Genomic DNA, 24,355 nt, shown 5'->3' with positions numbered 1-24,355 from the left:
GGGTTTATAAGAGTGTTTCAGTAGTGTTTATAAGAGGATTTCAGTAGTGTTTATAAGAGTGTTTCAATAGGGTTTATAAGAGTGTTTCAGTAGTGTTTATAAGAGCGTTTCAGTAGTGTTTATAAGAGGATTTCAGTAGTGTTTATAAGAGTGTTTCAATAGGGTTTATAAGAGTGTTTCAGTAGTGTTTATAAGAGGATTTCAGTAGTGTTTATAAGAGTGTTTCAATAGGGTTTATAAGAGTGTTTCAGTAGTGTTTAGAAGAGGATTTCAGTAGTGTTTATAAGAGTGTTTCAATAGGGTTTATAAGAGTGTTTCAGTAGTGTTTATAAGAGCGTTTCAGTAGTGTTTATAAGAGTGTTTCAATAGGGTTTATAAGAGTGTTTCAGTAGTGTTTATAAGAGGATTTCAGTAGTGTTTATAAGAGTGTTTCAATAGGGTTTATAAGAGTGTTTCAGTAGTGTTTATAAGAGCGTTTCAGTAGTGTTTACAAGAGCGTTTCAGTAGTGTTTATAAGAGGATTTCAGTAGTGTTTATAAGAGTGTTTCAATAGGGTTTATAAGAGTGTTTCGGTAGTGTTTATAAGAGCGTTTCAGTAGTGTTTACAAGAGCGTTTCAGTAGTGTTTATAAGAGCGTTTCAGTAGTTTTTATAAGAGCGTTTCAGTAGTGTTTATAAGAGTGTTTCAGTAGTGTTTATAAGAGTGTTTCAATAGGGTTTATAAGAGTGTTTCAGTAGTGTTTATAAGAGCGTTTCAGTAGTGTTTATAAGAGCGTTTCAGTAGTGTTTATAAGAGGATTTCAGTAGTGTTTATTAGAGTGTTTCAATAGGGTTTATAAGAGTGTTTCAGTAGTGTTTATAAGAGCGTTTCAGTAGTGTTTATAAGAGCGTTTCAGTAGTGTTTATAAGAGCGTTTCAGTAGTGTTTATAAGAGCGTTTCAGTAGTGTTTATAAGAGTGTTTCAGTAGTGTTTATAAGAGTGTTTCAATAGGGTTTATAAGAGTGTTTCAGTAGTGTTTATAAGAGCGTTTCAGTAGTGTTTATAAGAGCGTTTCAGTAGTGTTTATAAGAGCGTTTCAGTAGTGTTTATAAGAGTGTTTCAGTAGTGTTTATAAGAGGATTTCAGTAGTGTTTATTAGAGTGTTTCAATAGGGTTTATAAGAGTGTTTCAGTAGTGTTTATAAGAGCGTTTCAGTAGTGTTTATAAGAGCGTTTTAGTAGTGTTTATAAGAGTGTTTCAGTAGTGTTTATAAGAGTGTTTCAGTAGTGTTTATAAGAGTGTTTCAGTAGTGTTTATAAGAGCGTTTCAGTAGTGTTAACTTCAATATCGACCTAAAACAATTTAAAGTAAGACTAGTAAGTACTGTTCAATAAATACGCCAGCGTCATATTTAAAAAATAAAATAAAATAAAATAAAAATAAAAATAAATAAACCGTCATCAGCGGGGTGGGCGGGGTCTATATTGTAACAATCCCAGGAATGTAGACTCATAGACTTCTTAGTTTGTCTTGTATTTATTGCACAAAATGCATTTAAGTCACACAACAGTCTATTCCATTTCCCGGCAAAACTCGAAACCAACACTTCCTGTCAACAACGTCACTTCCCTAACTTCCCCGGAAGTCCCGCCCCCCAGCCAAAGCCATTGGCTAACACCCCGTAGCCAGACGCTACATCCTTGTTGGTCACGTGACCATGCTACGCCAGTCAACTAAACAATATAAAAAAAAATTAAATGTATTTTTACTTCAATATCGACCAAAAACAATTTAAAGTAAGACTAGTATGTACTGTTGTGTAAATACGCCAGCGTCAAATTAAAAATTAAAATTAAAAAATAAAAATAAGCGGGGTGGGCGGTGCTTATATGTCCGTCACGTGACCGTGCTAAACTAAACAATGGAACATTTTTAGATATCTTTTCATTTCACTATCCACTTTAAAACAATCCACCACGCGACTTTTCGCGTCATTCCACGAAGATGTAGCGTTTTGTGGCGCATAAGAAGATCATTAAAACGTTTAAACGACATAAATAACGACTAATAATAATAATGACTTTAACTTTAATAAATGACAAGGCCTGCAGTGCCCCCAAATGTCCGCTAGAGGGCAGTCTCGCTCCTTTATTTACATGTCAACAATGAAAAGTCATTCCTTATTGCAGAAAATCTGCTTTTAAGGATAATAATGCGCAGTTGTCATTGTCTTTGAACCATCTTGTTTTGGCAAAATGTGGAAATATTTATCTATATTTAGCTGCATATATGCAGGAAAATAATTGCTAAGATGTCTCACTATGACCATTTTGTCACAGGGGAACTTTTATTTTGAAGGCATCTGTTTGCCATTAGTCTCATTGTTATTCTGGACAAGTACGTGTCTGTCAGCCGCCTGTCCTTTTGTGTGTGTGTGTGTGTGTGTGTGTGTGTGTGTGTGTGTGTGTGTGTGTGTGTGTGTGTGTGTGTGTGTGTGTGTGTGTGTGTGTGTGTGTGTGTGTGTGTGTGTGTGTGTGTGTGTGTGTGTGTGTGTGTGTGTGTGTGTGACGTGTTCTCCATTAAAAGCCGCAGACAGCAGGTCCTCATGGGGGAAGAAAAAGACAACAACATGTGCACCCGTTAGTCGGTAAACAAAAAGCAGGCTTCGCTACACATCTTGAAACCAAACTCTGCCAACCAGACAAGCTGTAAGTTTGATTAGGTTGTTTTTTCTTAAAACCTAAACATGTAACGTGAGCATGGAGCTCTATGCTAGTGTTGCCAACATGTTAACTTTTTATTGTTAGCACTTTAGCACACATAGATATGCTAGTGTTGCTAACCTAGAATGTTAAAATTTTATGTTAGCATTTTAGCACACATGTATATGCTAGTGTTGCTAACCTAGAAGATGTTAAAATGTTGTTTTAGCACTTTATCACACATAGATATGCTAGCGTTGCTAACCTAGAATGTTACAATTTAATGTTAGCATTTTGCACACATAGATATGCTAGCGTTGCTAACCTATAATGTCAAAATTTAATGTTAGCATTTTAGCACACATATATATATATGCAAGTGTTGCTAACTTAAAATGATGTCAAAATTTTATGTTAACACTTTAGCACACATAGATATGCTCACGTTGCTAACATAGAATGTTAAAATTTAACGTTAGCACTTTAGCACACATAGATATGCTAGTGTTGCTAACATAGAATGTTAAAATTTAATATTAGCACTTTAGCACACATATATATGCTAGTGTTGCTAACCTAGAAGGATGTTAAAATTTAATATTAGCACTTTAGCACTTTAACTCCAACAATGACGTCTGGTCCTAGTGTGTGTGTGTGTGTGTGTGTGTGTGTGTGTGTGTGTGTGTGTGTGTGTGTGTGTGTGTGTGTGTGTGTGTGTGTGTGTGTGTGTGTGTGTGTGTTTTTGTGTGTGTGTGGTGATGAAAGAGAGAGAGAGAGAGAGAGAGAGAGAGAGAGAGAGAGAGAGAGAGAGAGAGAGAGAGAGAGAGAGAGAGAGAGAGAGAGAGAGAGAGAGAGAGAGAGAGAGAGAGAGAGAGTAAAAAGAGTGTGTGTTCAGAGGACGAGAAGACAAGAAGATGGATTGTGTTTGTTTGTGTGCTGCCTGACGACTGACCAGGTTTGTTTCACTTTCCTTTCACTCGCCCTTCATTTACATGCTGTTTTATTTACATACTGTTATATTTACATGCTGTTATATTTACATACTGTTTTATTTACATACTGTTATATTTACATGCTGTTATATTTACATGCTGTTTTATTTACATACTGTTATATTTACATGCTGTTATATTTACATGCTGTTTTATTTACATACTGTTATATTTACATGCTGTTATATTTACATACTGTTTTATTTACATACTGTTATATTTACATGCTGTTATATTTACATACTGTTATATTTACATACTGTTTTATTTACATACTGTTATATTTACATGCTGTTATATTTACATGCTGTTATATTTACATGCTGTTATATTTACATACTGTTATATTTACATGCTGTTATATTTACATGCTGTTATATTTACATACTGTTATATTTACATGGTGTTATATTTACATGCTGTTATATTTATATGCTGTTTTATTTACATGGTGTTATATTTACATGCTGTTATATTTAAATGGTGTTAACAGTGTGAACAGCTACGGTACACAAGATCCAACTTTCAATGACATGTCAATCAAGTGTCCACATTTTATAAATATATACATACATGTATATATGTATGTATATATATATATATATACTGTACATACATGTATACAATCATATACATACATGTATGTGTATATATATACATATGTAAATACATGTATGCACATTTATGTGCGTATATATATATATACATACATACAGTATATACATACATGTATGTATATATATATACATACATATATGTATATATATATATATACATACATATATAGATATATACACATTTATGTGTATAGATACATACATATATACATACTGTACATATATATACACGGTATATATATATATATATATATATATATATATATATATATATATATATATATATATATATAAACAGTATGGTATAATATATATATATACACATACATATATATATGTATATATATATACATACATATATAGATATATACACATTTATGTGTATAGATACATACATATATACATACTGTACATATATATATACACAGTATATATATATATATATATATATATATATATATATATATATATATATATATATATATATATATATATATATATATAAACAGTATGGTATAATATATATATATACACATACACATACATATATATATGTATATATATACATACATATATACACATTTATGTGTATAGATACATACATATATACATACTGTACATATATATATACACGGTATATATATATATATATATATTATACCATACTGTTTATATGTGTGTATATATATATATATATATATATATATATATATATATATATATATATATATATATATATACACACATATAAACAGTATGGTATAATATATATATATATATATATATATACACATACATATATATATATATATATATATATACATATATACAGACATACAATGTATATATATATATGTATATATATACATACATATATATATGAAAATATATATATATACATACATATATATATAGAAAAAAATATATATATATCAACAGTATGGTATGATATATATATATATATATACACATACACATACATATATATATACAGACATATAAATGTATATATACATATACAGTATGTATGTATGTATATATATATATATATATATATATGTATATAATATATACATACATATATATGAAAAAATATATATATATGAAAATATATATATACATACATATATACATTTTTATATATGTATGTGTATATATGTGTATATATATGTATATAAAATATACATACATATATATGAAAAAAAATATTATATATATATATATATATATATATATATATATATATATATATATATATATATATATATATATATATATATATATATATATATATATATATATATATATATACACCAGTGAGGTGCGGTGAGGTTGATGGCTGGTGAGGCACTGACTTCATCACAGTCAGATTTACAAACATATGAACCCTAAAGAGTATCTTATTCACCATTTGATTGGCAGCAGTTAACGGGTTATGTTTAAAAGCTCATACCAGCATTCTTCCCTGCTTGGCACTCAGCATCAAGGCTTGGAATTGGGGGTTAAATCACCAAAAATTATTCCCGGACGTGGCGCCGCTGCTGCCCACTGCTCCCCTCACCTCCCAGGGGGTGATCAAGGGGATGGGTCAAATGCAGAGGACAAATTTCACCACACCTAGTGTGTGTGTGACAATCATTGCTACTTTAACTTAACTTTAACTTTACACATACAAACTGTAGCACACAAAATAGCACATTTAATAAAAAAAATGTTATTATGGTCTTACCTTTACTTATAAGTGCGGGAACAGTGGTGTTGGTGTTGGAGGAGTTGTGAATGAATGAAATATGAAATCCGTGCTGCAGTCTGCAGGTGTACCTAATGTTGTGTCCCTGCAGTCGTTCACGGCTCCTCCGGCGCGAGCGATGTTGTTGTTGCACTTTTTGGCTTCTTGTTAAGTGACTTTTTTTGGGTGGATTCGGTCTTGCACGTGGAGGGTTTGGGTGTGGGCTTTGGTTGATGTGGCGCTCCCGTCGGGGGGTGCGTTCTGCGGCGGGGGGGGTGCATTAACCGGCACCAGGAGGCGGGATTACTGCGAGCCTCACACAGTGCGTCTTCGCAGCCGTTTTATGATTGCTCAGCACAAGAAATACGTTACACACATACAGTTGTTGACAAAATACACTGTACATTATATACCTCAGCTAACTAAACTATGGAAATGTATAATATAATTCATATAGCAATACGGTCTCACTGCACAGCAGGCCAACAGTTAGCCCAGTCATTGCGCAATCCATGTTGAGGCACTGAGTGACGTGCCTCGACTGGCTGCTGTTCACCGCACCGTCTCCTCTCAGTATTTGAACGGCAAATGTGAAAATTCAGCGATTTTGAATACAAATAATCTAAAACTGGTGAAGTTAAATGGAAAATAATTTTATAGTATAATCACTGGATACATATAACAATTTAATAGATATTTTTTCTTTTTACATTTTTTTTCTTTCCATGATGGCAGGTGAGGCCCCGCCTCCAGTGACCGCACGTCACTGATATATATATATATGTGTATATATATATATATATATATATATATATATATATATATATATATATATATATATATGTACCTGTATACATGTAAATATACGTATATATATATATAACATATACATACATATATATGAATATATATATATATATATATATATATATATATATATATATATATATATATATATATATATATATATATATATATATATATATATATATATATATATATGTATGTGTGGGGGAAAAAAATCACAAGACTATTTCATCTCTACAGGCCTGTTTCATGAGGGGGGGTACCCTCAATCATCAGGAGATTTTAATGGGAGCATTCACATACCATGGTTTATATAGGGCACAGAGTGGGTGGGTACAGGCTGGCGTAGGGGCGTGGTGATTGGCTCATGTGTTACCTAGGAGGTGTTTCCGTCTGTGGCGGCATGCTGTTACAATTTCGCTGCGCTTGTTGAGGGATGACAGGTCTGGACGGTAAATAATAAACAGTTTCTCTTTCAAGCATAGGTTGCATCTTTTATTACCACTATTGTAAGGTGTGCTGGATGCAAGAATTTGCCATGTTATTGAATATTCAACATTATTGTCTTTGAGGTCCCAAATGTGTTTGCTGAGTTCTGTGGTATTCCGCAGGTTTTGGTTCCTTGACGTCACTTTCAACCTGAGAAATAACAGCTACCAACCATTCACGAAACCCAACACAACACTCCAATACGTGCACCATGACAGCAACCACCCACCCACCACCACGAAAAGAATACCTACCGGAATTAATAAAAGGCTATCGATGCTGTCATCTAGCAAAGCTGAATTTGACCAAGCAACCCCCCCGTACCAAAAAGCCCTTGATGAAAGCGGATACAATTTCACCCTCACCTATGAACCCACGCCAGGAAACCAGCCAAAAAAGAACAGAAAACGAAACGACATCATCTGGTACAACCCCCCATACAGCAAAAACGTCTCAACTAACATTGGACACAAATTCCTCACTCTGATTGACAAACACTTTCCCAAAGACAACACCCTAAGAAAAGTATTCAACAAGAACAACATTAAATTGAGCTACAGCTGTATGAACAATATACGACAAATTATCTCAAACCACAACAAAACAATTGCAAATGAGCCGTCGGCCCCCAGACAGAGCGACTCCAAAACCAACAAAGACTGCAACTGTCGAAAGAAACCTGATTGCCCTCTCAACGGGGGGTGCTTACAAACATCAGTTGTCTACCAATCTAAGGTAACACGCAAGGACATTAACACATCCGACACATATGTAGGATTAACCGAGGGAGAATTCAAAACCAGATGGAACAATCACAAGGCTTCTTTCAGGAACCAAAACCTGCGAAATACCACAGAACTCAGCAAAAACATTTGGGACCTCAAAGACAATAATGTTGAATATTCAATAACATGGCAAATTCTTGCATCCAGCACACCTTACAATAGTGGTAATAAAAGATGCAACCTATGCTTGAAAGAGAAACTGTTTATTATTTACCGTCCAGACCTGTCATCCCTCAACAAGCGCAGCGAAATTGTAACAGCATGCCGCCACAGACGGAAACACCTCCTAGGTAACACATGAGCCAATCACCACGCCCCTACGCCAGCCTGTACCCACCCACTCTGTGCCCTATATAAACCATGGTATGTGAATGCTCCCATTAAAATCTCCTGATGATTGAGGGAACCCCCCCTCATGAAACAGGCCTGTAGAGATGAAATAGTCTTGTGATTTTTTTCCCCACACATACATATATTGCGCTCTACTACGGTATCGAGCACTATTTTTTGGATAACCTTATTAAGACATATATATATATATATATATATATATATATATATATATATATATATATATATATATATATATATATATATATAATATGCAAACGTGTTTTGTTGGTAGTTTGTGGTCGGGCCATTATGTTTATGCATGACATTATCTGGTATTTTGTGTATTTTTGAGTGTTGTGACAGCTGTTTCATACACACACACACACACACACACACATACACACACACACACACACACACACACACACACACACACACACACACACACACACACACACACACACACACACACAGTAAATGTCATGACATTTTGTCACACATCAATCGTTTCCATTATTCATCAAACAAGGATCCTCTCGGGGATCATTGACTAAATGTTTCTCTCACGCTGGAGAACAAATCCTTTAATCGCAACTTGACAGAACACACACACACACACGCACACACACACACACACACACACATGAATCTCATACACACTAATCGTACACTGACCAGGGGCATCACTAGGTTTGAGGACCAGGCGGGGCTTAGTCCCCAGGAGGTTCCTTGAAAGTGTTTGCACTTGCAAGATCTTTTCGCTCACAACTTTTTGGCACTGCATTAGAATTAGACATACATACATATATATATACACATATATACAAATATATACATATATATATATATACACATATATACAAATATATACATATATATATATATACACATATATACAAATATATACATATATATATATATACACATATATACAAATATATACATATATATATAATTAGAATTAAGTGTCACAGATGACAGCAGTGTATACCAACTTGCACAGTTGACCTGAAAAGATTGATAATAACTATCATATAGTTATTATATGAGATATTATGTAATAATAATATAGTTATTATCATGAGACATTATGTAATAACATAGTTATTATCATGAGATATTATGTAACAATATAGTTATTACATGAAATATTATGTAATAATAGTTATCATGAGATAATACGTAATAATACAGTTATTACATGAGATATGATGTAATAATACGTTATTATCATGAGATATTATGTAATAATGTAGTTATTACATGAAATATTATGTAATAATAGTTATTATCATGAGATAATATGTAATAATAGTTATTACATGAGATATTATGTAATAATAATATAGTTATTACATGAGATATTATGTAATAATAATAGTTATTATCATGAGATATTATGTAATAATAATATAGTTATTATGAGATATTATGTAATGATATAGTTATTATCATGTGATATTATGTAATAATATAGTTATCATGAGATATTATGTTATAATATAGTTATTATCATGAGATATTATGTAATACTAATATAGTTATTATCATGAGATATTATGTAATAATATAGTTATTATCATGAGATATTATGTAATACTAATATAGTTATTATCACGAGATATTGTGTAATAATAATATAGTTATTATCATGAGATATCATGTAATAATATAGTTATTATCATGAGATATGTAATAATATAGTTATTATCATGAGATATTATGTAATACAATATAGTTATTATCATGACATAATATGTAATAATAATAGTTATTATCATGAGATATTATGTAATAATAATATAGTTATTATCATGAGATATCATGTAATAATATAGTTATTATCATGAGATATGTAATAATATAGTTATTATCATGAGATATTATGTAATACAATATAGTTATTATCATGACATAATATGTAATAATAATAGTTATTATCATGAGCTATTATGTAATAATATAGTTATTACATGAAATATTATGTAATAATAGTTATTATCATGAGATATCCATCCATCCATCCATCCATTTTCTACCGCTTATTCCCTTCGGGGTCGCGGGGGGCGCTGGAGCCTATCTCAGCTACAACCGGGCGGAAGGCGGGGTACACATATTACATATTATCATGAGATAATATGTAATAATAGTTATTACATGAGATATTATGTAATAATAATATAGTTATTACATGAGATATTATGTAATAACATAGTTATTATGAGATATTATGTAATGATATAGTTATTATCATGTGCTATTATGTAATAATAATAGTTATTATCATGAGATATTATGTAATAATAATATAGTTATCATGAGATATTATGTTATAATATAGTTATTATTATGAGCTATTATCTAATAATAATAATATAGTTATTACATGAATATTGTGTAATAATATAGTTATTATCATGAGATATTATGTAATACTAATATAGCTATTATCATGAGATATAATGTAAGAATAATATAGTTATTATCATGAGATATTATGTAATAATATAGTTATTATCATGAGATATTATGTAATAATAATATAGTTATTATCATGAGATATTATGTAATAATAATATAGTTATTATAATGAGATATTGTGTAATAATAATATAGTTATTATCATGAGATATTATGTAATAATATGGTTATTATCATGATATATTATGTAAAAAATAATATCGTGATTATGAGATATTATGTAATGATATAGTTATTATCATGTGATATTATGTAATAATATAGTTATAATGAGATATTATGTTATAATATAGTTATTATTATGAGCTAATATTTAATAATAATATAGTTATTACATGAAATATGTAATAATATAGTTATTATCATGAGATTTTATGTAATAATATAGTTATCATGAGATATTATGTAATAATAAAATAGTTATTATCATGAGATACTGTGTAATAATAATATAGTTATTATCATGAGATATTATGTAATAATATGGTTATTATCATGATATATTATGTAATAATAATATAGTTATTATCATGAGCTATGTAATAATATAGTTATTATCATGAGATATGTAATACAATATAGTTATTATCATGACATATGTAATAATAATAGTTATTATCATGAGATATTATGTAATAATAATAATAGTTATTATCATGAGATATTATGTAATAATATAACTACTATGAGATATTATGTGGTAATAATATAGTTATTACATGAGGTATTATGTAATAATATAGTTATCATCATGAGATATTATGTAATAATAATATAGTTATTACATGAGATATTATGTAATAATATAGTTATTACATGAGATCCATCCATCCATCCATTTTCTACCGCTTAATCCCTTCGGGGTCGCGGGGGGCGCTGGAGCCTATCTCAGCTACAATCGGGCGGAAGGCGGGGTACACCCTGGACAAGTCGCCACCTCATCACAGGGCCAACACAGATAGACAGACAACATTCACACTCACATTCACACACTAGATATTATGTAATAATATAGTTATTATTGAGATATTATGTAATAATAATATAGTTATTACATGAGATATTATGTAATATATAGTTATTATCATTTGTTATTATGTAATATTAATATAGTTATTACATGAGATATTATGTAATAATAATATAGTTATTATCATGAGTTATTATGTAGTAATAATAATATAGTTATTATCATGAGATATTATGTAATAATAATATAGTTATTACATGAGATATTATGTAATATATAGTTATTATCATTTGTTATTATGTAATATTAATATAGTTATTACATGAGATATTATGTAATAATAATATAGTTATTATCATGAGATATTATGTAATAATAATATAGTTATCATGAGATATTATGTAGTAATAATATAGTTTTTATCATGAGATTTTATGTAATAATAATATAGTTATTATCATGAGATATTATGTAGTAATAATATAGTTATTATCATGAGATATTATGTAGTAATAATAATATAGTTTTTATCATGAGGTATTATGTAATAATAATAGTTATTATCATGAGATATTATGTAATAATATAGTTATTATCTTGAGATATTATGTAATAATATAGTTATTATCTTGAGATATTATGTAATAATATAGTTATTATCATGAGATATTATGTAATAATAATATAGTTATTATCATGAGATATTATGTAGTAATAATAATATAGTTTTTATCATGAGATATTATGTAATAATACTATAGTTATTATCATGGGATATTATGTAATAATATAGTTATTATCATTAGATATTATGTAATAATAATATAGTTTTTATCATGAGATGTTGTGTAATAATAATATAGTTATTATCATGAGATATTAAGTAATAATAATATAGTTATTATCTTGAGATTTTATGTAATAATATAGTTATTATAATGACATAATATGTAGTATTATAGTTAATATGAGATATTATACAATAATAGTTATTATCATGATATATTTTGTAATAATAATAATAGTTATTATCATGACATATTTAATATAGTTATCATGAGATATTATGTAATAGTTATCATGACTTATATAATAATAATATAGTTACTATCATGAAGTATGTAACAGTTATTATTATCATGAGATATTATGTAATAACATAGTTATTATCATGACATATTTAACAATATATATATATATATATATATATATATATATATATATATATATATATATATATATATATATATATATATATATATATATATATATATATATTGCATTCTATTTTAGTTACTTTATTGAGTTTACAACCCCCTGGTGCTGATTTGCACTGTTTTTGTACTTATTTTGATTATTATTATTTCTCGATTGTTTGTAAATGTTGCAGTTTATAAATAAAGTTGATAAAATAAAAATAAAATTATTAATAAATTATGCATACAGTATATCTATATATATATATATATATATATATATATATATACATATATAAAATTTAAAAATTTAAAGACGTTTACTTCCGGGTTTACTTCCGTAAGACAGCAGGACGTGGACGCACTAAACCGCTGCTGCTGCCTGCTAAGGTTTTCCGTATCGTCATTCAGGCGGAAGGGATATGTTATTATTTATTTAAACTCATATTCCTGCGTATTTATTTTGATTTTATCAGCATTTTTTTTTTTTTGTACAAAAAAAAAGTCACACCAAGTTATTCAAAGGGGCTTTTGCCCTCTAAAATAGACATTATTATCGTCCACATACACGCGCAGTCACGTGATTAAGTGAGCCGCGTGACACAGCGTGACCCGCGCCTCGTTGCTAGGCGACAAAAAGCTTCATTAAGCACAATCACTAAGCACTCCTGCTGTCAATGACGCATTGGGATCACAGGCAGACGGGCGACTCAGAGCGCATGCGCGGAGAGGCGGAGCTAAAGAGACACACACGGTCATGTGACTGAAGACGGGCGGAAAAAGGTACACAGGAAACAGAAAACAGGAAACAGGAAGAGGCAATGTTCCAAAGGTAATCAATGTTGAATAAATCCAATAATAATAATAATCATAATATAATAATAATAAATAAATAAATAAATAAATAAATGACCCCGCCATGGAAGACTAATAGGCTTCTTGCTGCGTGGAGAAGGTCAGTGTCGAAGGCGACAGGAGGCGGAAGTCCATAAAAGGAAAGAAGGACTCTTGATGGACGCCGCTGATATAATTCTATGCAACAATGGCGCCCTCTGCTGGTCAAGTTCTTAGTTGCCGCGTGTTTCCTTTTATTTGGCGGCAATAATGAACACAAATGCCTTTTTTTTTTCTTTCTTTTTTTAAACCATATTAGTATTTAAAAAAAATATATGACATACGTTTTATGACTTTTGTTGTTTCAATAATCATTGCTGAGTGAAAAAAACCGAATTATATTTGACAAAAGCTGATCCACATTAGGACAGTCACATAATAATAATAATATAGCTATTATCATGAATTATGTAATAATAGTTATGAGATAATAAGTACCAATAATAGTTATTATCATTAGATATTATGTAATGATATAGTTATTATCATTAGACGTAATGTAATAATATAGTTATGAGATATTCTGTAATAGTATAGTTATTATGAGATATGTAATAATAGTTATTATGAGATAAGTACTAATAATATAGTTATGAGATATTTTGTAATAATATAGTTATGAGATATTATGTAATAATATAATTATGAGATAATTTAATAATATAGTTATCATGAGATATTATGCAATAATATAGTTATCATGAGAGATTATGTAATAATAAATTATATGAAATTATGTAATAATAAATTATATGAAATTATGTAATAATAAATTATATGAAATTATGTAATAATAAATTATATGAAATTATGTAATAAAATAGTAATAATGAGAGATTAAGTAATAATAATTATCATGAGATATTATGTAATAATAGTTAGAGATTATGTAATAAAATAATGATTATCATGAGAGATTAAGTAATAATAATGTGGTTATTATCATGAGATATTATGTAATAATAATTAGAGATGAATAAAATAATAGTTATCATGAGAGATTAAGTAATAATAATATAGTTATGAGATATTATGTAATAAAGATTATGTAATAAAATAGTTATCATGAGAGATTAAGTAATAATAATATGTGAATTATGAGATATGTAATAATAAGAGATTATCTAATAAATTAACAGTTATCATGAGATTAAGTAATACTATGTTAATTAACATGACGTATTATGTAATAATAATTAGAGATTAATAAAATAATAGTTTATCTTGAGAGATTAAGTAATAATAATATAGTTATCATGAGATATGTAATAATAATAGTTAGAGATTATGTAATAAAATAATAATCATGAGGTAATAGTTGCACGCCTTCAGCACACCTTCATTCCTCTTAGGGCCGATGGATGGCTGAGTAACGCTTATACAGCAGCATCCAGCATCCAGCTCCCACTCCCTCCCCTCTGTTGCAAGTTTTGTTGGTTCTATGTAAAATATTTATGTGTGCTATGGCTATGAGTTTTTTTTCCCATTGGCCTCAGTCTGGACCCCCTCCCTGAAGTCCAGCCTTTGACTGAATTTTTTTTTTTTTACTCCCCCCCAACCTTTACCTGTTTCTCACCTTTTTATGGTAAGGGGCACCGGAAATCGTCAGACCAGTCAGCGATCCTGTTCTGTCTCCCTGTAATGTTTGATCCTGTTCTGTCTCCCTGTAATGTTTGGACTTGTTCTGTCTCCATGTAATGTTTGATCCTGTTCTGTCTCCCTGTAATGTTTGATCCTGTTCTGTCTCCCTGTAATGTTTGATCCTGTTCTGTCTCCCTGTAATGTTTGATCTTGTTCTGTCTCCCTGTAAGGTTTGATCATGTTCTGTCTCCCTGTAATGTTTGATCCTGTTCTGTCTCCCTGTAATGTTTGATCCTGTTCTGTCTCCCTGTAATGTTTGATCCTGTTCTGTCTCCCTGTAATGTTTGATCCTGTTCTGTCTCCCTGTAACGTTTGATCCTGTACTGTCTCCCTGTAATGTTTGATCCTGTTCTGTCTCCCTGTAATGTTTGATCCTGTTCTGTCTCTTCCTGTAATGTTTGATCCTGTTCTGTCTCCCTGTAATGTTTGGACTTGTTCTGTCTCCATGTAATGTTTGATCCTGTGCTGTCTCCCTGTAATGTTTGATCCTGTTCTGTCTCCCTGTAATGTTTGATCTTGTTCTGTCTCCATGTAATGTTTGATCCTGTTCTGTCTCCCTGTAATGTTTGATCTTGTTCTGTCTCCATGTAATGTTTGATCCTGTTCTGTCTCCCTGTAATGTTTGATCTTGTTCTGTCTCCATGTAATGTTTGATCCTGTTCTGTCTCCCTGTAATGTTTGATCTTGTTCTGTCTCCATGTAATGTTTGATCCTGTTCTGTCTCCCTGTAATGTTTGATCCTGTTCTGTCTCCCTGTAATGTTTGATCCTGTTCTGTCTCCCTGTAATGTTTGATCCTGTTCTGTCTCCCTGTAAGATTTGATCTTGAATGGGATTGTGCTGAAAATCTTAATTAATAAAGTACTTCTGATTCTGAATAATAATATAGTTATTATGATGCAATGTATAATAATAATATAATTATTATAAGGATGTACTTTATACATTCTTATAATAACTATATTATTATTAATATAATAATAATAATATAGTTATTATAACAATGTAATATATAATAAGTTATTTAATGAATGTTTGCTAACAATATTGACGTGTCTTCTCTCCTAGGATCTAGCTGGGATGTCAGGGATGGACGTGGTCGCCGTGGGCAACGACGACACCTCCACAGCGGGAAACGGAACCTTCCACCGCCTCTCGCCCACGTGGAATGTGACGTCAGCCTCCTCCTCCTCCTCCTCCTGGTCGCGGGGTCGGGGGGGCGGGAGTGTGCAGGTCTACGTCTGCCTCTTCCTGGGCCTCCTGCTGCTCCTGCTCAGCCTGCTCCTGGTGGCCCTCCACAGGCTGAAGAACATCGTCTCCTCCTCCTCCTCCTCCTCCTACACCTCCTCCTCGCTGCCCGACTGCGGCGGCGAAGGACGCTTCACCAACATGGAGGTGTGCAGCGTCTCGTCTCGGACGTCCCCCGCGACCTCGCTGCGCACCTGAGGCACACCTGAGACGCACTCGTCCACCATCAGTATTATTTTCCGTAGACTTGAACCAGATGATGTCTAAAAGTAACTTTGTGCCCGCAAGAACAAAAGTATTGGGACAGCTGCAGAAGATTTGTCCATTTGTGAGGAGCCATGATGGAGGCCTTCTTCCACTCCAAACTCATCCAAACATTGCCAAGTTGAGGGGACCACTCAAGACATCAGTCCAAATATGGTCGTCTTTGTTCCTGTGACCCCAAATATGGTCTTCTATGTTCCTGTGACCCCAAATATGGTCGTATTTGTTCCTGTGACCCCAAATATAGTAATATTTCTTGCTGTGACCCCAAATATAGTCATCTTTGTTCCTGTGACCCCAAATATGGTCTTATTTGTTCCTGTGACCCCAAATATAGTCTATCTTTCTTGCTGTGACCCCAAATATAGTCTTCTTTGTTCCTGTGACCACAATTATGGTTGTCTTTTTCACTGTGACACCAAACATGGTCGTCTTTGTTCCTGTGACCCCAAAGATGGTCTTCTTTGTTCCTGTGACCACAATTATGGTTGTCTTTGTTCCTGTGACCCCAAATATGGTCTTCTATGTTCCTGTGACCACAATTATGGTTGTCTCTGTTGCTGTGACACCAAAAATGGTCGTCTTTGTTCCTGTGACCCCAAATATAGTTGTCTTTGTTCCTGTGACCCTAAATATGGTCGTATTTGTTCCTGTGACCCCAAATATAGTAATATTTCTTGCTGTGACCCCAAATATAGTCATCTTTGTTCCTGTGACCCCAAATATGATCATCTTTATTCCTGTGACCCCAAATATGGTCGTATTTGTTCCTGTGACCCCAAATATAGTAATATTTCTTGCTGTGACCCCAAATATAGTCATCTTTGTTCCTGTGACCCCAAATATGGTCTTATTTGTTCCTGTGACCCCAAATATAGTCTATCTTTCTTGCTGTGACCCCAAATATAGTCTTCTTTGTTCCTGTGACCCCAAATATGGTCTTATTTGTTCCTGTGACCCCAAATATAGTCATCTTCCTTGCTGTGACCCCAAATATAGTCATCTTTGTTCCTGTGACCCCAAATAAGGTCTTCTTTATTCCTGTGACCCCAAATATAGTCATCTTTGTTCCTGTGACCCCAAATACAGTCATCTTTCTTGCTGTGACCCCAAATATAGTCATCTTCCTTGCTGTGACCCCAAATATAGTCATCTTTGTTCCTGTGACCCCAAATAAGGTCTTCTTTATTCCTGTGACACCAAATATGGTCTTCTTTGTTCTTGTGACCCCAAATATAGTCATCTTTGTTCCTGTGACCCCAAATACAGTCATCTTTCTTGCTGTGACCCCAAATATGGTCTTCTATGTTCCTGTGACCCCAAATAAGGTCTTCTTTATTCCTGTGACCCCAAATATGGTCTTATTTGTTCCTGCGACCCCAAATATGGTCTTCTTTGTTCCTGTGACCCCAAATATAGTCTTCTTTGTTCCTGTGACCCCAAATACAGTCATCTTTCTTGCTGTGACCCCAAATATAGTCATCTTCCTTGCTGTGACCCCAAATATAGTCATCTTTGTTCCTGTGACCCCAAATAAGGTCTTCTTTATTCCTGTGACACCAAATATGGTCTTCTTTGTTCTTGTGACCCCAAATATAGTCATCTTTGTTCCTGTGACCCCAAATACAGTCATCTTTCTTGCTGTGACCCCAAATATGGTCTTCTATGTTCCTGTGACCCCAAATAAGGTCTTCTTTATTCCTGTGACCCCAAATATGGTCTTATTTGTTCCTGCGACCCCAAATATGGTCTTCTTTGTTCCTGTGACCCCAAATATAGTCTTCTTTGTTCCTGTGACCCCAAATATAGTCGTCTTTCTTCCTGTGACCCCAAATATGGTCTTATTTGTTCCTGTGACCCCAAATATGGTCTTCTTTGTTCCTGTGACCCCAAATATGGTCGTCTTTGTTCCTGTGACACCAAATATGGTGGTCATTGTTTCTGTGACCCCAAATATGGTCGTCTTTGTTCCTGTGACCCCAAATATGGTTGTCTTTGTTCCTGTGACCCCAATTATGGTCGTCTTTGTCACTGTGACCCCAAATATGGTCGTCTTTGTTCCTTTGACCCCAAATATGGTCGTCTTTTTTGCTATGACACCAAATATGGTCGTCTTTGTTCCTTTGACCCCAAATATCGTCTTCTTTGTTCCTGTGACCCCAAATATAGTCTTCTTTTTTGCTGTGACCCCAAATATGGTCCTCTTTGTTCCTGTGACCCCAAATATAGTCGTCTTTCTTGCTGTGACCCCAAATATGGTCTTCTTTGTTCCTGTGACCCCAAATATGGTCTTATTTGTTCCTGTGACCCCAAATATGGTCTTCTTTGTTCCTGTGACCCCAAATATGATCGTCTTTGTTCCTGTGACACCAAATATGGTGGTCATTGTTTCTGTGACCCCAAATATGGTCGTCTTTGTTCCTGTGACCCCAAATATGGTCGTCTTTGTCACTGTGACCCCAAATATGGTCGTCTTTGTTCCTGTGACCCCAATTATGGTCGTCTTTGTCACTGTGACCCCAAATATGGTCGTCTTTGTTCCTGTGACCCCAAATATGGTCGTCTTTTTTGCTATGACACCAAATATGGTCGTCTTTGTTCCTGTGACCCCAAATATCGTCTTCTTTGTTCCTGTGACCCCAAATATAGTCTTCTTTTTTGCTGCGACCCCAAATATGGTCCTCTTTGTTCCTGTGACCCCAAATATGGTCTTCGTTGTTCCTGTGACCCAATATAGTCGTCTTTGTTCCTGTGACCCCAAATATGGTCTTCTTTGTTCCTGTGACCCCAAATATGGTCTTCTTTGTTCCTGTGACCCCAAATATGGTCGTTTTTGTTCCTGTGACACCAAATATGGTCATCTTCGTTCCTGTGACCCCAAATATGGTCTTCTTTGTTCCTGTGACACTGTTAGGACTATTCCCTCCTACTACGGCAAACATCATTTCAACTTTTCACACTTTCTTTGTCTTTGTTGGAACGTTTTTTTTGGGGGTTAATGTACAAAACCCCAAAAGCAGTGAAGTTGTCACGTTGTGTAAATGGTAAATAAAAAGAGAATACAACAAATCCTTTTCAACTTATATTCAATTGAATAGACTGCAAAGACGAGATATTTCATGTTCACACTGAGAAACTTCATTTTTGTTTGCAAATAATCTTTAACTTAGAATTTAATGGCAGCAACACATTGCAAAAAAGGCATTTTTACCACTGTGTTACATGGCCTTTCCTTTTAACAACACTCAGTAAAGGTTTGGGAACTGAGGAGACACATTTTTGAAGTGGAATTCTTTCCCATTCTTGCAGTCTCCCTTCTCATATTTTAGCCTTCAACATTTTCAATGGGAGACAGGTCTGGACTACAGGCAGGCCAGTCTAGTACCCGCACTCTTTTACTATGAAGCCACGTTGATGTAACACGTGGCTTGGCATCAGTCTTGCTGAAATAAGCAGGGGCGTCCATGATAACGTTGCTTGGATGGCAAAATATGTTGCTCCATGAGCTGTATGTACCTTTCAGCATTAATGGTGCCTTCACAGATGTGTAAGTTACCCATGTCTTGGGCACTAATACACCCCCATACCATCACACATGATGCCTTTTACACTTTGACCCTAGAACAATCTGGGTGGTTCTTTTCCTCTTTGGACGTCCACAGTTTCCAAAAACAATTTGAAATGTGGACTCGTCAGACCACAGAACACTTTTCCACTTTGCATCAGTCCATCTTAGATGAGCTCAGGCCCAGCGAAGCCGGCGGCGTTTCTGGGTGTTGTTGATAAATGGCTTTTGGCTTTGCATAGTAGAGTTTTAACTTGCACTTACAGATGTAGCGACCAACTGTCGTTACTGACAGTGGGTTTCTGAAGTGTTCCTGAGCCCATGTGGTGATATCCTTTACACACTGATGTGGCTTTTGTAATATCATGGCTTACGTGCAGTGATTTCTCCCGATTCTCTGAACCTTTTGATGATATTACGGAGCGTAGATGGTGAAATCCCTAAATTCCTTGTTGAGAAATGTTGTTCTTAAACAATTTGCTCAGGCGTTTGTTGACAAAGTGGTGACCCTCGCCCCCGTCCTTGTTTGTGAACGACTGAGCATTTCATGGAAGCTGCTTTTATACCCAATCATGGCACCCACCTGTTCCCGATTAGCCTGTTCACCTGTGGGATGTTCCAAATAAGTCTTTGGCGAGCGTTCCTCAACTTTCTCAGTCTTTTTTGCCGCTTGTGCCAGCTTTTTTGAAACACGTCGCAGGCATCAAATTCCAAATGAGCTAATATTTGCAAAAAATAACAACGTTTTCCAGTGTGAACGTTAAATATCTTGTCTTTGCAGTCTATTCAATTGAATATAAGTTGAAAAGGATTTGTTGTATTCTCTTTTTATTTACCATTTACACAACGTAAACAATGTCCTTGTAACAAAACGCTTTATCCTTCGACACATTTTCCAGCCAGTTTGTGTTGAAATGTATTATTTTTTTTCGACGCCATTAAAAGCGGTCCTAAGCGCCCCCTGCTGGTCAAGGGAAGTTAAAGCCAAGTCTTGAAATTCTTTGCATAATTTATTTTTCTTATCATGATTTTCCCCTCCCCCAACTCACACATGTCATATTTTACATCTTTGCAATAAAACATGAATACAATAGTTTTTTTTTTTTAAGGGTTTCATAGATCCAAAAATATTTCAGCTTGTTTTTTTTTTTGTTTTTTTTCTTTTTTTTTCTTCTTCCTTCTTTTTGGAGGCGGATCCTGTGGCGTGATGAAATGATGAGCGCGTCGTATTGCTGAAGAACGTCTTCGCCACACGCGGGAAACACAAACACCCATGGACCCAAACCAGAATTAGAATCATAATAATTAGAATAATAATAATAATAAATAATAACGATTGGTGTAAAGTGCAAATACAAAACAAACATTGATTTTTGCCTTAAGTCAACAAATGAAAGTGAAAGTGAAAGCTGTCAGTCAGCTGATTTCGTCTCCAAACGGGTCCGAAGCGAGACTTTATGTACATATTTGACAGAGCCATCACCGGATGTAGAAAAAATAAAAGCGGGAATCGAACGCGGCGCTGACGTCTCCGGCAGGAAATCCGTCACCATCCTCGACTTGGCCTGGCGTGGTGGGGAATATTACACGCTATGTTACAGACAATAAATTAAAGAGGCGGAGCTTATTTACATCACCTACATCTGCGGCGGTGAAAGAATACAAATCCTACTGGGCCGCCGCGGGTAAATTGGACAAAGTTATGAAGGAGAAACCGAATCGAGTCTGAAGCCTTCCGGCGCGAACAGAACCAGAACCAAGCGAGAAGCCACGCCTCCTCGCCGCCGTTCCGCACGTCGTCGTCGGTGTGTGTCTTTGGGCTCAGTGTGTGTGTGTGTGTGTGTGTGTGTAGTAGTTCCATCAGAATCACCGGGCCATGGGGAACAGAACCGCCCCCACAGCCTCCCACCTGCTCGGTGGTCCTCAGTAGCGGTTCTGGTGTTCGTAGTGCCAGCGGTTAAAGTCGATGTTGAACGCCACGATGCTGCCCGACGCCATGCCCGTGATCAGGGTCCTGCGGGACACACGCCACAGGAAAAAGTCAGGTGACCCAAACCTTTCCCAGCAACAGCATCCCAAGTAAAAGCTTCCCTGGTAAATGTTTCCCTAGCAACAGCATCCATAGTAACCATTTCCTTAGTGACAGCCTCCTTGCTAACGGTTTCCCTAACAACAGCATCCCTGGTTACAATGTTTCCCTAACAACAGCATCCCTGGTTACGATGTTTCCCTAACAACAGCATCCCTGGTTACGATGTTTCCCTAACAACAGCATCCCTGGTTCAATGTTTCCCTAACAACAGCATCCCTGGTTCGATGTTTCCCTAACAACAGCATCCCTGGTTACGATGTTTCCCTAACAACAGCATCCCTGGTTACGATGTTTCCCTAACAACAGCATCCCTGGTTACAATGTTTCCCTACAAACAGCATCCCTGGTTACAATGTTTCCCTAACAACAGCATCCCTGTTAACTTTTCCATGAGCAATTGTTTCCCTAGAAACAACATCCTAGCAACAGCATCCAGGGTAACCATTTCCTTAGTGATAGCCTCCCTGCTAACTGTTTCACTAGCAACAGCATCCCTGGTTACAGTGTTTCCCTGGCAACAGCATCCTAAATAAAAAAACCTCCCTGGTAACTGTTTACCTAGGTGACAGCTTCCATGCTCACTCTTTCCTTAGCAACAGCCTCCCTAGCAACAGCATCCTAGCAACAGCATCCATGGTAACTATTTCCTTAGTGACAGCCTCCCTGCTAACTGTTTCACTAGCAACAGCATCCCTGGTTACGATGTTTCCCTAACAACAGCATCCCTGTTTACGATGTTTCCCTAACAACAGCATCCCTGGTTACGATGTTCCCTAACAACAGCATCGCTATCACTAAGGAAATGGTTACCATGGATGCTGTTGCTAGGATGTTGTTTCTAGGGAAACAATTGCTCATGGAAAAGTTAACTGCTAACTGTTTCACTAGCAACAGCATCCCTGGTTACAGTGTTTCCCTGGCAACAGCATCTTAACTAAAAACCTCCCTGGTAACTGTTTACCTTGTTGACAGCTTCCATGCTCACTCTTTCCCTAGCAACAGCCTCCCTGGCAACAGCATCCTAAGTAACAGCCTCTTTGCTAACTGTTTCACTAGCAACAGCATCCCTGGTTACAGTGTTTCCCTGGCAACAGCATCTTGACTAAAAACCTCCCTGGTAACTGTTTACCTTGGCGACAGCTTCCATGCTCACTCTTTCCCTAGCAACAGCCTCCCTGGCAACAGCATCCTAAGCAACAGCCTCCCTGCTAACTGTTTCACTAGCAACAGCATCCCTGGTTACAGTGTTTCCCTAGCAACAGCATCCCTGCTAACTTTTCCCTGAGCAATTGTTTACCTAGAAACATCATCCTAGCAACAGCCTCCATGGTAACCATTTCCTTAGTGACAGCCTCCCTGCTAACTGTTTCCCTAACAACAGCATCCCTGTTAACCTTTCCATGAGCAATTGTTTCCCTAGAAACAACATCCTAGCAACAACATCCATGGTAACCATTTCCTTAGTGATAGCCTCCCTGCTAACTGTTTCACTAGCAACAGCATCCCTGGTTACAGTGTTTCCCTGGCAACAGCATCCCTGGTTACGATGTTTCCCTAACAACAGTATCCCTG

At 34.5% G+C, this 24,355-nt stretch overlaps 2 protein-coding genes across 33 annotated transcripts in view; one reads left to right on the top strand and one right to left on the bottom strand.

The window, feature by feature from the left end:
* Nucleotides 1–2,673: 2,673 nt before the first annotated feature.
* LOC133577539 (serine-rich and transmembrane domain-containing protein 1) lies at nt 2,674–17,061 on the top strand. 3 transcript variants are annotated; one of them, XM_061931476.1, is made up of 2 exons: nt 2,674–2,687; nt 16,683–17,061. In XM_061931476.1, the coding sequence occupies exon 2, from the start codon at nt 16,695–16,697 to the stop codon at nt 17,058–17,060; it is 366 nt and encodes a 121-aa protein (XP_061787460.1). In that variant the 5' UTR covers nt 2,674–2,687; nt 16,683–16,694; the 3' UTR covers nt 17,061. The 3 variants fall into 3 exon arrangements, with proteins under 3 accessions (XP_061787460.1, XP_061787459.1, XP_061787461.1); XM_061931475.1 differs by lacking the exon at nt 2,674–2,687 and adding an exon at nt 3,571–3,636; XM_061931477.1 differs by lacking the exon at nt 2,674–2,687 and adding an exon at nt 15,564–15,640.
* Nucleotides 17,062–21,514: 4,453 nt separating this feature from the next.
* nbeaa (neurobeachin a) overlaps nt 21,515–24,355 on the bottom strand; it is a 268,148-nt gene continuing 265,307 nt past the window's right edge. For all 30 annotated transcript variants that reach the window (XM_061931155.2, XM_061931156.2, XM_061931157.2 and 27 more), the window contains one exon: nt 21,515–22,705. In XM_061931155.2, coding sequence (XP_061787139.2) covers nt 22,615–22,705 — 91 coding nt within the window. In that variant the 3' untranslated portion in view covers nt 21,515–22,614. The remainder of the gene's footprint in view (nt 22,706–24,355) is intronic.

This window comes from Nerophis lumbriciformis, linkage group LG37, assembly GCF_033978685.3.
Source record: "Nerophis lumbriciformis linkage group LG37, RoL_Nlum_v2.1, whole genome shotgun sequence".
Lineage (NCBI taxonomy): Eukaryota > Metazoa > Chordata > Actinopteri > Syngnathiformes > Syngnathidae > Nerophis > Nerophis lumbriciformis.
The sequence above is the reverse complement of the archived record's forward strand: the minus strand, read 5'-3'. Positions and strand labels throughout refer to the sequence as shown.

Coding starts and splice junctions, on each gene's coding strand:
- LOC133577539 (XM_061931476.1), top strand. CDS start 16,695: ATGTCAGGGATGGACGTGGTCGCCGTGGGCAACGACGACACCTCCACA.